Source organism: Gambusia affinis, linkage group LG07 (genome assembly GCF_019740435.1).
Source record: "Gambusia affinis linkage group LG07, SWU_Gaff_1.0, whole genome shotgun sequence".
In the NCBI taxonomy this organism is placed as follows: domain Eukaryota; kingdom Metazoa; phylum Chordata; class Actinopteri; order Cyprinodontiformes; family Poeciliidae; genus Gambusia; species Gambusia affinis.
The window spans coordinates 5,032,323-5,048,956 of NC_057874.1; the positions used below are offsets into that span (position 1 = coordinate 5,032,323).

General features: G+C 41.5%; 1 protein-coding gene across 5 annotated transcripts in view; it reads right to left on the minus strand.

Moving 5' to 3' along the window:
• Positions 1-16,634, minus strand: part of frmd4ba (FERM domain containing 4Ba) — a 55,548-nt gene that overhangs the window by 31,118 nt on the left and 7,796 nt on the right. For 2 of the 5 annotated variants that reach the window (XM_044121558.1, XM_044121559.1), the window contains exons 1-4: positions 5,062-5,429; positions 479-544; positions 247-341; positions 31-123 (exon numbers count right to left, since the gene is read on the minus strand). In XM_044121558.1, the coding sequence (XP_043977493.1) occupies positions 31-123; positions 247-341; positions 479-544; positions 5,062-5,223 (416 nt within the window). In that variant the 5' untranslated portion in view covers positions 5,224-5,429. Of the gene's footprint in view, positions 1-30; positions 124-246; positions 342-478; positions 545-5,061; positions 5,430-16,634 lie in introns of those variants that run through there. The other 3 variants (XM_044121560.1, XM_044121561.1, XM_044121562.1) reach the window with 3 other exon arrangements.

Consider the following 16,634-nt stretch of genomic DNA (forward strand, 5'->3'; position numbering starts at 1 on the left):
TTGGCAAGCTCTGAGAGTAATAACACTCACCTCACAAGAAACTTGATTTCCAGTGGCCCCGACGTTTTGGAGAAAGCATGATCAAGCACTTTACGATCCAGCTGGAGCCAGTTATTCTGGCCACTGAGGAGCAATAAAATAATAGATCACATATCACTCTATGCTGCTACATCAGCCTCCTTCCTCCTTCCCGTTTCTGATTAAAGAACATTCAAACGCCCTACAAATGCGATGAAACGGACTCACTTGTCGTCCACAAAGCACAAGCCAAAGTATTCCTTCTCCTTCAGGTTGAAGTGAGACGCCACCAGATCCAACAGCTCCCGAGACAACAACTTCGGCTGCGGGGATCCGGGGGAAAATAAAAAGGGAAGCAGAAAACAAAGGAAGGAAAGCAGATCGGCATGTGTGAGAGAGTTAAACTCCCGGTCAGCCAAACCATTTCCCCTGAAAAAGAACCGAAAGTGCGAAGCTGTACCTGAACCAGCAGCTCCAGCTTCCTGCCGTCGAGGAGGTGGATCTGACACACACGACCTTCGGTCATCTATAAAGGAAGTGCAAAAAACAATAAAAAAAAATCCACTGAGATCATTTCTATAAAGTAATTTCTAGTTTCTAGGCAAAGGGGAGGCACTTTAAGCACAAACGAGATTTGGTCTTAAACCTTTTAAACCTCAAAAATGTGATGTTACTCCTCCGGATCACAAGTTGATTTCACACATTTTTATCGTCATCCTCTTGCTAAGAAACAAAACAGAAACACAACGCCATCCTGCTCCAGTGATTCACCGGATTTCCATTGTACTGTCGGCAATTAAAAGTTTTAGGTAACACCCTGCTACAATTAGCAGAAACAACCAAGTATTGTCGAGAGGAGTCAGTTGAGGGGCATCTGGTCAGGATGCCTCCTGGACGCCTCCCTGGTGAGGTGTTCCAGGCACGTCCCACTGGAAGGAGGGAAGTGTTTGCATCAAATGACATAAATAAATAGCATTTTGCTGGTGGAAATAAGCTGCAGATCCGGACTGGAACCTGAACCAGCGGCAGAGACGGCTGTCACAGTGAGTACGGGGTTTGAGTTGGTGCTGGTGCTTCAGAGACCCAGGACATGCTGGAGGGACTATGTCTCTCGGTTGGTCTGGGAACACCTTGGGATTCCTCTGGAGGAACTGGAACTAGTGGCTGAGGAGAGGGAAGTCTGGGCCTCCCTTCTGAAGCTGCTACCCCCGCGACCCGACCCCGGATAAAGTGGAAGAAAATGGATGGATGAACCAAGTATTCCTTTACTGGGATGCAGGTCGATTCATATACACATTTGGCATTTCCATTTTGTCCCTTTCTACCTTACATTTATTCCTGTAAACAAAACTGTCGCAGGGCGCTGAAATATTTTATAAAATTTAAATTAACTGCATAATTCTTTCTGGGGGTTTTGCATTCAAACAAATTAAAAAAAAAAAAAGTTAGATCTGATGCCCAGATAGGACAGTCAAACTTAATGAAATATGACAAATTATGACCTCTGATCAAAGTAAAACAGGTCAAACCGACCAGATGCCATTAAATCAAGTCATATGACCACAGTTTTCCATCCATCCATCCATCCATCCATCCATCCATCCATCCATCCATCCATCCATCCATCCATCCATCCATCCATCCATCCATCCATCCATCCATCCATCCATCCATCCATCCATCCATCCATCCATCCATCCACGACTGGATTTAAGAGGATATGGGCCTCGGGACAGGAGCCAGTTTCAGTGTCCTATCCACTAAAGAAAAAATATTTTAATAAGGCAAATTACAGTACATTATTAGATAGTCCTATACATCAGCAAGTAGGAACTGATGCATTGTAGGTTTAATAACTTCATGTTGTCTTCAAAGAAATCGACAATAGCTTCATAATTGAATGTGGTTCAGTGTTTTCTTAGTGATTCCAGTTTATTTCTTGTGTCTTGTCCTCTTAGTTACTCTAAGATCTAGAGTAACTAGAGTGACCTAGAGTCTAGGCTTAATATGTTTCTCATGTTTAGTCGTTTGTTAATGTTAGATTCATTTCCTAGTCCCTGCCGTGTCTTCTGTTGCTCCTCTGTCACTTCCTCTCTTTCTCTCTCTCTCCTCAATCTGCTTCCTACTCATCAGTCCAGGTCTTTTGTTTCAGCATTCACCCTCACAGTATTTAAACCCTTCTTCTACTGACACTCCTTCCTGGTTCCTCCTGTTTAATCCAGTTTCAGGTTTGTTTGTGTTCATCTGGCTGTCTGTAACTTTTGGTTTTCATCATTATTTTCATTAAACCTCCAACATGCCACTCCACGTCTCTGCCTCTCTGCCTCTGGATCTACTTCAACCATCATCAAAGATCTCTGACCTGATGTTTATACATATTTTCTAAGGCAAATTTTATTTCCGTTTGGTACCAGCTGTCTGCCGTCTCTGAATGTGTGTGCTAAGCTAATTAGTTTTTAGTGCTGGAAAGTCATGGTTACATTGAAGTCCAGCTACTTTGACCACAAGGCCAGAGGACGCCTTGTTAATCGCTATTTTTTAAACGTAATCTTCCCAGAGTGTGTTTTAGGCACCATAGCAAAGCTGTCATTTCACTTTTAACAGCAGCACAAGCTGCTTTCCCACTTTGGTGATTTTTTTTTTTACTGCCCTGAACCACAACAAGAGACGTCTCTGCAAGGAGCGTTCGACAACACGACAGAGGTCATCCCAAGTTAGCATGATGCTAACTGTTAGCTCGGACAGCCGCACAGGCTGAGAGCTCCTAGGCTTTAACTCTGTTTTTCACAGGAAAAAGTGTCTCTAATAAAATGAGCAAGAACAAAACACCTAAAAGGAAACTAATAGCCTCTGCTCTTGGAGGAAGAGTAGATGCTCCCTCAAGAGGGTCTACTCTTGAAGGACAAACTCATGGCCTTTGTCCCAGTGATTCTCTCTTTTCTTAGGTCTGCTGGTGAAGAAGAATATAAGCCTGACAAGCTACATAATGCCTTTCCTGTTATTTTTCTTTCAAATTGTCCTTTCAGTGGAGGGGAATAACTTCGTACAGTAAATGGTGTAGACAAACTCAAGTAGACGACGTGTCCCTCTGCTCTCCATCACTTTGATGTAAATAAACCACAGAGCGAGATTCACCTGAGCAACACACCTAAAGCCGCAGGTACAGCCGGATCTCTCGTCTGTGTCCTCTGATCAAAAAGTGGTAACAAACTCAACAGTTTTTGTCAGAGACCTCTTGTGTGCCTTTGCTAGCGGAAGTTATAAATGGAACAGCTCCAACAGGTAATATTTGGAGGCTGTCAAATATTAACGCACTCGTTGCAAAGCCACCAACCAGGGTTCTTGCCGGGGCACCTGTGAACTGGATCTGTAGCTGGAGGTAAGTGAGAGGCCAAGAATGAAATGTTGACACTGCTGTGGAACCTCAACCGTGAAAGGAAGCTGCGGCTCCTTGCATTTGGAACTTAAACCTAGACATTTCACAGAAGCCTAAAATACAAACAACTAGGACTGCTGTGTGTACGGAAAGTCACAAGTGCCAAAATTCAATCATTTAAAAAGTCCCAAAATTGATATTTAAGCTAGCGAATGTTTTGATAAACATGAATACAAATTAATAAATATATTTTAATTTTAATTAAACACAAACTAAATGTATTTGTTGTTACTTAAAGCTTAACTAATTATAAATATATTTTTTTGTTTTGTGCCCTCTTGTCATGTACTGGAGAACAACATGAATTTGTGTGATTTCGCCACATTACTGTAGACTCACTTAGCAGGCTAAAACATACTGTAAAAAGGTGATTGTTCTGTAGCTTGGGTTCTGTGCAGATTAACCAATCAGCTGTTTGGGTTTTTCCTTTATGAGACGCAGAAGCAGTTTAAATTATTTTATTGCATACTTTACCATGGGAGGCAAAAACTAATGTAATAAAAAAAAACATTTAGATGAATAATCAATACACTTACAAAGTTAATTAACATACAAATGACTAATTTATTAACAGAATAAACAAAAGTAGGCCTAAGAGAGAGCCATGGGGAACCTCACTGATTATTGGTGATGCTTGGGGTCTAAATTATTTACTGAACATACTGAATACATTCTTGTGAACCTTTTCCAGTGAGTGGTGGGTAAGGCATGAGTCGGTGCTGTTTTGTATGCTATTTTGTCAGTTTCTGTTGTAGAAGTGGCCCATACAACCAACCTTTTCCACAACCCCATTCCGTTGTTTGTCCATGGGACGATCGTACTGTCTGGTTAGGATGGAGCTACTGTTGTCACAACAGAGTCTATTGATTGGGGAACAATAAAACGTTGACGCTTGCCATAAGAACGAGACATATCAGTGGGTCAGTGATAATTCAACGCTCCCTGGAATATGGCTGACCATTAAATAGCTTACCGACCCAACAAACCCATGCCATGCTGCTCAGAGAAAACGAGTTTCCAGGGCTCCAAATTAAGCAGACACGACAAGAGCCAATGATTCCCGACCTCTATATGAAAATATCATAAGAGATTTTTTAAATTCTCTTTTCCCTACTTTTAATTTATCCTGTCCTAAAACAAACACTTTCACTATATGGAGTTTCAGGTGGCGCTTTTAGCAGGCAACTTCTGGGAAAGTTCTCAGTCTATGCGATGATTGTCTTGTCACACGATTAAGAACAAAACAGAGAGAGCTCTCGACTCTCGGGTCAGGTGTTTCAGCAAAGACGCGTTTCAAAGTTCCTCTCTTCAGCCATGCAGACAGTGAGATCTAACAACATTTCGTGCTGCTTTTCAAATGACTGCCATATGTGCAAGGCAGAGGGACTCTTGTTAAAAAGAAAAAAAAATCTGGTTTTGTGACTCAACCGGAGGAAGCCTGGACCTCATAACAATAAACACAGCACACAATTATGAGGCTTGACAGAAAAAAAGAAGAAAAGAACAGCAGCTGATTTGAGGAAAGTTAAGCAATAAGAATGTAATTTGTAACAAAACTAAAAAAAGATGCTTGTCAGAATTTTCTTGTCCAATGATTTGAACGTTACCTGGTAGCATTTTCCTATCTTGAACCAGGATTCCAAGAGGCGCCTGCATGGGATCAGCCCACGACTGTACCACGTCCGCAGCGTCTCGTGAGCCAGGCTCCAGACGAGCTGGCTCCCAGACGCCACCAGGTCTTCCAGTCCACGTATGATGCGCACTGCCATGCCTGCCCCCCGTAGTCTCCTCTCTTGGCCGGACTGCGTCTACCCTCTAGCAACGGGACCTCATGTCTTCAGGAACAAGTCAATCGGCCGATCCACGGACCGCTTTGTTTTGCTTTGAAGCAACAAGCTGCAAGGAGCATCCACACACTGGTCTACTATGTCTCCCTAGCTGATGTAATTGTCAGTGTGAGTCGGCGCTCTGGAGAGGCTGGAGCGGAGTAGTGCGCCGTAGGCTCGGTCCTGGGCCCCGGTCCAAAACACTGCCTCAGAGTGCAGGGGAGGGCAGGACAGAATCAAGAGGCCCACTGCCGCAAAATCCCCGTCTGCCCCTCCACGTTTAAAACAGAAAACAACTCAAACACTGACCGCACAGAAACAAACCTCCAGACTTCTACACCCAACACACCCTTGAATTGCATTTGTACGTTACGTCTCCGTAAATGACAAACAAAGTTTCTCCACCTTTTTTTCCCCCCCATTTTATTTCAGTGTTTAAATGTCATTGTCTGCATAGGGTGTGGGGCCAATTTCCTGAGCAGAGGAGACCAGACGTTCCCACCCGATGTGTTGTGAGGCAGCACTAAAAATAATTACTTTTGTCTGAGCCAGCAGATAGAACTGACATGGCAAAAAAAAACCCTAACAAAAAACAACAAAGTGAAACTACGAGGGAGGAAAACACACATACACACACGCACATGCACAGGGGAACGTCTTCCTCTGCAAAGCTGCAGATCACACACCACCTGATTCAGCTAAAACAAGTTACAGGAACGCCAGTGGGATGGAGCGGCTCATCTGGAAACTGTATCTGCCGGTTTGTTTACGTGACCCTCAGACTCAAAGCGAGTTTAAGAATCTAAACAACGTTTAATGGAACGATGTGTTGGAAATATTCACTCTTCCAGTTCACATGGATGGAAGGATGGATGGAAGGATGGATGCTAGGCCTGACTTAAGAAGGGGCTTCAAATGACAGTAACCCCAGGGCCTAAATTTTGTCAAAAGGGGGTGGTAAAGATTTTTCTTTTCCTTTTTTCTTTTTCAAATATTACACTTTTCATTGCACTCATAGGCCCAGATCGTGAATTTTATTATGTTTCATTTTTATGAGAATAAAAAATTTTAAATGTTTAAAATGATGAAGTTGTAGTCAATTTTATTGGGAACAATATGGTGTTATTGGCAAGAAAACATATTGAACCTGCAAGGCATCAGCTCATACTTGCTGATGTTTAGGGTTACCTAAGAATTTACTGTAATTTGCATTAGAAATTTTTTTTTTTTCTAAGTGGATGGGGGACCAAAACTGGTTCGAGCCCAGGGGCCCACATCCTAGTAAATCCGGCCCTGAATGGATGGACGGATAGATGGATGGTTCAGAAAGGAAAACCAGAACAGCCTAGAATCGGTAACAGTAGGTCAAAGCCTATGGAAGGAAATATGTGCCTTCAGAATTTGAATTAAAAACGCCTCTGAAATTTGAATGTTGTGTATTTGTACTTACTTTTTCAGTGTTAAAATATATTCAGAATATATTTTTAAGCTAAAACAATTTTCATTGTCACTATTTCTATATAGAAAAAAATGTCAGTGTCATTATTTGTACATGGTTGCAATTATCATTTATTTTTTTTTTAAATCACATGTTGGGGTGTACTGTGGTGGTGTAGGGGATAGTGCGACCCACATTTGGAGGCCTTTGATCCTCCACACGGCGGTCGCGGGTTTGATTCCCGGACCTGGCCGACGTTTGCCACATATCTTCCTGCCTCTCCTTCCCCCTTTCCTGTCAGCCTACTTTCAAATAAGGGACACTAGAGCCCACAAAAGACCCCCTGGAGGGGAAAAATAAATAAATCACATGTTTACTTCCATAAAAACCTTACTGAAACTACAGATTTAGCTTCAAAAGTTGACATATCCATACTTAGCCCATCAAAATTAAGTATTCATCCAAATCCCTAACACATTCAAGCAAACAGTTCTATGCTGAAGTTGGAAATTAAGTACTCCGCCTAGAATAGATGTACAGAGGCCATATAAATATAGACATCTCGGTTTTTCATTGTAAACATAAAAAATATCTTTCTGTAGCAAAGAGGCCCTATAAACCTTCAAATAAAGAAAATGTTGGCAAGAAGAAACAAAAACATACAGCAACTTTGTAGCCTACCAATAAACATCAGGCGTGCTGGAAAATTAATTGATTTTCCCAGTGAAGACAGCCTTCGTGAGGCTGAGCTAGTTTACAAAGAGAAAAGACGGTAAAACTTTCCATCTCAAAATGTGCAAAGCTCATAGAGACAGCCGGAAAAACTTGCATTTGTAGTTGGAGCAAAAGGCGATTCTACGAGGTGTTGTCTCAGAGGCAAATTTTCACTTCACTTTGCAGATTTTTATTTAACAAAATGCAATCATTTAGTCTTCTTCCTCTTACTTTACAATTATGCACAACTGTGCGTTGTTGTTCCATCACAACAAAATCTCAATAATATGAACTGTAGTTTAATATAACGTGACAAAAATGCGAAAAAAAGCCAAATACTTTTACAAGTTAATACACTTATATTCTATAACAAACCATCTGAGTATCTTCTGACCACCCATTGCCTTCGCATGCGATTATACAGGCTGTTTCTTAGCCTCTTGTTGTCTCGAGCCTGGCACAGAAGCAGTCAGCAGTATGACTTCATGCTGTGGTCATCCTGACTTTTGTGACTAGAGTGTCAACACATAACTCACTTAAAGGGAAAATTTGATGCAAAATCCACTTTTTTCAGCTTTACATCAAGTTCTATCATTACTCCATCATCAAAACCACACCTCTAGTGCTGCTTTGTCTCTTCCCTGCAAGTTTGAGAAAATTATTATTTTTTTGTTCCCCTCCAGGGGTTTTTTTTGTGGGCTCTAGTGTCCCTTATTTGAAAGTAGGCTGACAGGAAAGGGGGAAGGAGAGGAGGGAAGACATGCAGCAAACGTCGGCCGGGTCCGGGAATCAATCTCGCGACCGCCGCGTCAAGGACTGAAGGCCTCCAAATGTGGGTCGTGCTATCCCCTACACCACCACAGCACGCCCCAGTTTGAGAAATTTTTAATCTCCATGGCAACCATTCAGCTGCGCAAAAAAGCCTGGGTGGAGCTATCTCCGCCTTCGAAGTGCGTCTCCTCCCCAGAGCTGCGTTTTCCAGACCTCTGTTCTTCTGCATCAGAGAACAGCTCTCCCCCGTAACTCCCCAAGTCAGTTCCTTCAGACTAGCCAGCAGCAATTAGCAAACACCTGGTAGAACTGTGCATCAGAAGAACTAATTCTCAGTGCAACGCTGATAAAAAAAATTAAATAAAAACGTAGTTAAAGGATTAATGAAAGAGAGAGTGATGACTTCCTGAAGGAAAAGTTTCAGAAGGAGCAGGAGTTTGTTAAAGAGACAACAATTTAATAGTGTTAAATTACAAAGTAAAATTTCCACACACACACACACACAGACACACACATATATATATAACAGAGATATAAAATGTCACTATGAAAATACATGATACTGTCCCTTTAAAGGCTCATTCTTCTACAAATGTAGAATGATGAGGTGGAGTTGTTCAGATTTTGATTCTGTAATTCGGCAGTACCTCTTTCTGCCAGTAGGTGGGGAAATTGAGTATCCCTCTTTGTCCCTGAGGGACAAAGAGGGAATATGTTGAGTGAAAATTGAACAATTGTGTCTAGAGTGTTTCCCATGTTCCCTGTTTCAACTATTAATAGGGCTTCGGGTCACTTGTGACTCAAACTGAAGGCTTAAGTCAGAAAATGACCTCCAAGTTCTGCTCTGTTCTGTCCCAGAGGTTCAGAGTTAATAGGTCTGACTCTGCTGGGAATGCAAGGCGGGAGGAGGACAAGAGGGGAAGCAACCATGTTGCAAATATCATCAGTTTATCATCCCGGGGCCATTTCTCAACATCGAATGCCAATTACCCTGCATAATTGCTGTCTGATTAATCGTCTAAGTAGGGAGGGGAAAGGCCTCCTGGTGAATGCAAGCAAGATCGAAGAGCTAGAAAAGAAACGTGGAGGGCTGCAGAGGGACAGGTGGGTGAGGGTGTTGGCAGAGACAGCTGTCATCCACACGGGTCTTGCAGCTGACAAGCTATATACTGCATACTGAGTCTGCAGCTGACCCGCTGAATGGAAGACATTCTGCGACTGTATGTCTGACGTAAACACGCCTGCAGAGCAAGTCATAAGCACGGCAACGGTAACACATGCCTGTCGTGCCTCCTGCGGGTGGACACAGCTGTCAGAGATTATGATACTCCCCCCCCCAAGGAGGATGATTTGTACTCATACATCATAGATGAACTGTTAGATTAAGCTCATAAAACATGAATCAAGCCTATCATCGTTTTTTTACTGAAAATGCTGCGTTGCCTTTGTGGTATCTTGAAAGAGTATGAACTATTCTTTCTGGTTTTATTAGTAAGGCTGCCGTTAACAATTATTTTAGTTATCGATCAATCTATTGATTATTATTGACGATGAAGCAATTAATCGGCTAAGAAAATAGGGACGTTCTGTAGATATTTCATTTAAGCCTTTTTGTTTTTGCAACACTAGAAATACATAAAAATGCAAATAAACAAGTTTTAAATGTTTTAAATTAGAAAATATACATTTTATTGCTTAACATGCAATAACATAAACATATTCACATGTGCCCTGCGACAGATTGGTGACCTGTGAACCCTGACTCTCGCCCAGAACGTTAGCTGGAGATAGACACCAGCACCTCCCAACCCCACTAGGGAGAAGGGTGTTAGAAAATGGATGGATGGGACGGATATTCACATTTTTTAATTTAATCTTAAATGCAAAACATACATATTTGTTGTACACTTATGGATCAATTACTGCTCTGAATGTGCTGTTCTTTCAGCCATGCTTATTAGAACAACACAATTCAAGAGGACCTAGTTGATCTGTGTCTTGCCCAAAGCCATAAGAAAAGCCTGTTAGCATCAGTTTGCTGCAGAACGAGCAGACAAAAACCTTTCCCCACATCTGCTGAGGAAACGGAAAAGTGTTTTAATCGCAGCCAATTAACACCGTGTGATTAAGCTCGTTTTGAGGAGTGAATGGAGGCACTGAGGAGCTCATTGTGTGCGCCGCGGAGGTACAGTCAGGCTCGGCTTTGTGTGGCTAGGCAGGGGGTGGGAAAAAGAAATTAAAGGCAGGAAAGGCGGCTGCCATCATCCACCTATTGGCCCATCGTGGGTGTCTGGCGGGGTTTATCTCCTCTTGTTGGGTTCTCTTGTGGCACATGAAGGCGCTCAGGGGCACCCTGGAGGCCAGAGGCCGTGACTAACCATGTGTGTGCATAACCCAGATGCTATGAAGAGTAGGAGGTCAAAGAGGGGGAGGATTCTGGGTTGGTGGGGTTACAGAGGCTGCGGTGTCAGCCAACAGCTCCGCACTTGTCTGACGTTATAAACCGCCGTTCCCTAGATTAGAAGTATCTAATCTAGGGATTAGAAGTAAAAGACTATGTCGGAACATTTGTAATATCATATCTGAGTCACTGGAAACCTGGGTTGCCTGTAAAATTAAGATACTGTAGTCCTAAAGACAAGTTCCTTAGAGAATCAAACTGGAGACAATCAACTGAAAATGGGCTTGAGTTCTGGACAAAAAAAATAAAAAATGTTAGAGATGCACAGAGAAGTGGGTGACTTCACAGATGAAGCTAAATTTCACTTTAACTGACCTGTCAGAAATGCAAAGATCCAATCTTTTCCCAATGCTACGAATACTATACCTAAGTACTACCAGGCCATGCAACCAATCAGTGTTGATGTTATTACTGGGGAAAAGACTCACAAGATATAATTCTGTCATCTACACATGTGCTCTACACATCACAATCAATTAAAAAGTCTTGACATGGACTGGAGGGGTGGGTTGAAGTCAACCCTCCTATGTCACTTAAAACTGTAAAGAGAACTCCTTTCGGTCTTCCTTATCACCTAACTATCTTAGGCTACGTTCGCACAACAGGTCTTGATGCTCAATTCTGATTTTTTTTATTGCTGAAATCCCATCTCTTTTGCATGTTTGTAGACATGATTGAATGACGTGACCACAATCAGACTTCTGTGTGAGCAGTTTACGACCCCAAGGCGACCAGCATCCACAGAAGAAGAATGTAGCTCTCTGTTTAGGGAAGTGATAATGGATTTATGGATCAATTTTAAAATTAGCCAGAGCTAACTGCGTTGTCACAAGATCATAGCAGCACAAAGGAAGCCAATAAAAAGAAAGTACAACTAATACCGATGATCTTTTGTGGTGCATTTGCTGTAGAGAAGTCTGGCTGGACGCGTAATCAGAGCCAAGTGAGGTGGGATTGTGATGTGAAGCACTTCAGTGACACAAGCCTCTGTCATCATTTCAAAACTATCATTGTCAGACACTGTTTGCTTCCGTATTTCTGACTTCTTCTGGTGCCGAATTATGATGCATGTCAGTAACAAAGTGCTCAGGGAATTCCCCAGGTACCTCTGGCCTTTGATTTCACTGTCTCAAATGCTCTGAAAGCATACAGCCTGTGTGTGATCACACCAAAGTCAACTTGTATGACATACAAGGACATTTGGAGACATTGGGAGGTGCAGTGCTGGGATTTTATGGCGTAATCATGATTGAAAGGAAAAAGTTTTTTTTTTTTTTTTTTTTCCGTTTATGAAAAGTGATCAGAAGAAGAAAGAAAAAGAAAAAATGCTGTTCATTCAGGCTAAACTCAATACTTTTTGCAGTTTGAATTGTTTTGTACCTAATTTTGGCGGGTATGAAAAGAAGCCATCTGTCACAAGACCCATGGGGGACGTATCATTGAATTGGTGAAGAAGCATTTTGACCCGCAATCAACATATTAGAGAGACTGGATGCATCAAGCTAAAATTGCTCTGTTTTATTATTTGAGCCTTCAGACTTTGTTGGAAATTACAGCGTTAAGGCATCTATCTTCTCCTTGAATGCACATAGAGACTGTTGTTTACAGCTACTAATGCTAACCATGCTAAATCACGCTAAGGGTAGCTTAAAACATCAACTGCAAATCACCATGTATCAAATAGCCATGCAAAAAATTAAATTACTGGTGCATAAGCCTGTCACACTAAGCAGTAAGTCAGTTAGTCGCATGATAAATTATAAGGAGCTTGATCATTTCGAGTGCGATGATTAATCGTTTTTGAAGTGCTAATTTGTTTACAGAGGCATCATAATCCATTGTATTCATATTTTTTTGGAAGGACTACCACTGGAAAGACTACTACTCCCTACTCTAATTAATACAAGTAATTTCCCTGAAGATTCATGTATGTTTACAGATGTTAAAGGTCCATTTCATATTTCTATCTAACTGGAAACCCTGAATCTATTCTGCGCTCATCGTCCCTAATTAGTGGAGTCAAAGCAGTTGATCATATCTGCGCTTCTGAAAGCCTCTGGCTTATCACTCTCAATCCAATTTACTGAACATGTAATCACATCACTTACATGGCCTTATCTGACCACACATGGCACATGTCCGTATGAGACGCCGCAGCAGATGTCGGGGGTTTTCAGGCTCTGCGCTCCAAAGGCACACAACAGAACTACTGTGACCCCCACAGGAATCACTTTAAAACTGGGATCCTTTAGGGACACACATCCCCACCAAACACTTTCCCATCAGTGTTAGGCCACCGGTGTGCTTGACAACCTCTGCTTACATCCTGGTGAGTGGACACAATAGCTTTCACCAAGCCACCGTCACATGGAGAGCCGCTGAGGTTCGCAAATGTAGGTAGAAAGCTTGAAAACAGAGCATCTGTTCCTGCTTTCCTGTCGCTGCGATGTTTTATTCAGTCAAATTGCTGCTCACATATTCACTCATTCTGAAACATCTGCTGCACCGCCGATGGGCAACATTCCTTATGGCTTTGCAATGTTGCATCGGTTGCAAAGTAAGCCACATTTATTGTTGCAATCAGTTTAAATAATAAAAAGATAATACTGTAAAGACCAAGAGAGACACAAAAGCTGTTTTTATGAACATGCCCTCCAGCAGACGTTTTCGCAGATATTTTGCTCCAGTAGCAATAACTCAATTGCGTGATGAAGATGAGCAATTTATCTAGAAAGCTTCTTCAAACTCAACCTATCTCTAGAAGGTGAATAAACAATAAAAGATGAACACTGCCACACTTCAAATCATTCTGATGACAAAAACCCATGCAATGTAGTGAAAAAGTATTTTTCATCTTACAGATTTATTTGGTTTTTGCTGCATAGATGTTAGCTTGGCTGTTGCCTTCTTATAAAATTTCAACCTCCCTTCAGTACTCCTTTGGGGATTTCTCCCACTGAAATCGATTTCTCCTGTTGAATTTCAACCAGGATTTGAACAGAAGGAGGAATAATAATGTCAATTTTCTGTCGTCTTAGAATTAAAGTCTACCTATATAAGGTGGTAGTTTGGCAATGACAGAGGAGGACATGAACCAAGCTACTCAGTCTTTGTTCACCACGCTTCCAAATATTGAGCGATCAAAATCGGAGCAAGAGAAAATTTTAAGACATTTTATTGGTATGGTTGTTTCCAGTAAGCTTCGTAGCGTAGCTTCCTTCACGATCGAGCTGGGTCATTACATACGTCAGAGCCAAATGATAGCGATTGGGTAAAATCAGATCCAACCGTTTCAAACGTTAACAGAGTCCAACCATCCAGCAAGCAAACGTTGCTCAATACCTTACGGTCCAGACCTTCTGTACGAAGCAAAGCGTAGAACAAGAGGATGATTTTTACCAGACTATGTAGATGTTAGTACCAGATTAAGATAACAAGCATGGGTTAAACACGAAGGTAGTCCACACAAAAGATGCCTTTAAATAAAACTGTCATTTCTTATGTGAAAGTGTTTCCTAAAGCAACATGGCCCTATGTGAAAAAATTATTGCCATTATTGCTCAACATTAACGACCCATCGGACCAACAGCGTGCCATGGCGGAGTGATGGTCTGAACTTAAACATATTCCAGTGAGATTAAATTAAAACAGCCACTTTAAAAAAAAAAAAGAAAAAGAAGAAAAGATTGTCATTATTGACAGTTTTCATTAGTACAACAAACACGACCCCAGCTTGAGGACACTCGCTATCATCTTTCTTCCATGTGTGCTGGACACCTGCTCTAATTCGCCCTGCCCACCATCTACATATCAGCTTTCTATTCCAGTCTCCACGCATTATCCAGACATTATTCATTTCTGTCTGATGATGCCTCACCATGGCTAAAGTCAGTCACATTCCTGGCTTTGCTGCGGTAATGTAACCCCGGCGGTTGCCTAGCATGCTTCTGTAAATGAGACCGACTTGTACAGTCGGACAGTCCCGTATGCATATAGGTTGGTTACTAGCTCCCAGGCATATGGTTTAAATTCCACTACTTGAAACTCTCTTCATTTATATAATAATGCAGGACTAACTCAATTAGATCAAATTATGGGTGTTTCTTTAAAGCCACTCAGTATATCAAGTTGCCGCCATCATGACAATATCAACCTATAAAATTCCTCAGTCACGAGAAGTCTTTGGTGCCATATTTGGTAGACTGTTATATTTCAGGTGCCTTGCTTTGAAACTATTTTCAACGATAAATTTGATCACTTAGATGGATTATGACTCTTCCCTTTGTCTACAGCTGTCTTAGGGACCAAGATATAAAAAACACAAGAAAATTAGCGGGGACACCATGATGAGGAAAAATGAAGAAAGTAGAGCAAAAAAAAAAAGAAAAAAAAAGTGGGTTAATCATAATCAATGTTGTGCAGTCCTAGAGGTGGTTTTTCACTTCTGAGATTTTTTTTGTGTCTTTGTAGTTGTAGTTGCATTGGACCTAACTACCACAGGAAGTTCCATTCTGACTATCTGTCAATTTAAACCAGCAGCAGTGACGTGTTGACCTACTTTGACAACCAAAGATCTAAAGTAGTTTTATGTGATCTACTTATAGTCTGCTATAAGGAAAGCTAGTTATGTGGCTACGATAACTAATATCTACCAACAGGGCCACACTTCCAGATACTTTGGTCTAATCAGGGGAGAAAGTAATGCTTTGCAAAAGTCACTTGACCCAGACAGGGATTCAAATAGCAATGAATAACAATATCGTCAAATACAAAGTCTTTAAAAATTATTTTGGAGTGAATATAAATATGTATGATAACTTAGCTCTTTATGGCTATTTATCTGAGAAACTCTTAAAGGGGCTATTTTATAGCATGTTACTTGATGTCATGTATGTAATGACATACATACATGTATGTAATGACATACATACATGTATGTAATGACATACATACATGTATGTATGTCATTACATACATTTTTTTAAAGGTTTTAGTGGCTCTAGTGGCCTTTATTTGAAAGTTAATTAACAGGAAAATGGGTAATGAGAGACGGGGGAAGACATGCGACAAAGGTCGCCAGGCTGGGAATCGAACCCGTGACGGCCGCGTCGAGGACCAAGGCCTCCTTATGTGGGTTGTGCTTAACCCCTGCGCCACCACAGCACATCCCTGTCATCACATATATGACATATATACACGTATATCAAGTTGCCATGTATGTATGTCATTAAATGGCGGGGTAAAAATGACATACCCTGCCATTTTTTATGGAGGGGTATGTCTGCCAAAAAAAATGCTATAAAATTGTTATTTTTAAGTTAAATATGACTTAAAATTATTTTTACTTCTTGATTTAATGCCTTGAAATTGGGCCTCTGTCTTTTTAAAAGCTCCTGCTCTTTCTGAAGCTCCGCCTCCAGGAAGTCATCACAACATGGCTCCTCCATTAAACCTTTATCAAAGTTTTTACCAGTGTTGCATTGAGAAGTAACTCATATGATTAGCTCAGCAGATGTGCAGGTCCACACTGCAATTAGGGGTTTGCTAATTGCTGCTGGCTAGTCTGAAGGAGCTGACCGAGGAAGTTTATGGGGAGGGGCTCCGTGAGTCAGAGGCTTGGAAACTGCAGCTCTGAGGAGGAGCTGCGTCTTTAAGGCGGCGCTAGGTCCAACCAAGGTTTTTCCACAGCTCAATGGTTGCCATGGAGATTAAAGGATTTCTCAAACATGCATGAAAAAATCAAGGCAGCACTCCAGATGTGTTTTTGGTGAGGGAATAACATTATAACATGACGTAAAGATATAAGGAAATTTTTAACAAATTGGCTTTTACATAATACTTAATAATGCCCCTTTAATCCTCAAACTCAATCATCTTCCCTTAAATTCCTGATAACGTTCACACCTCTGTCCTTGTCAAAGGACAAAGGTTTGCAGCCGGTCAGAGTGGCTCAGCGGGGGAGCTGGGTTT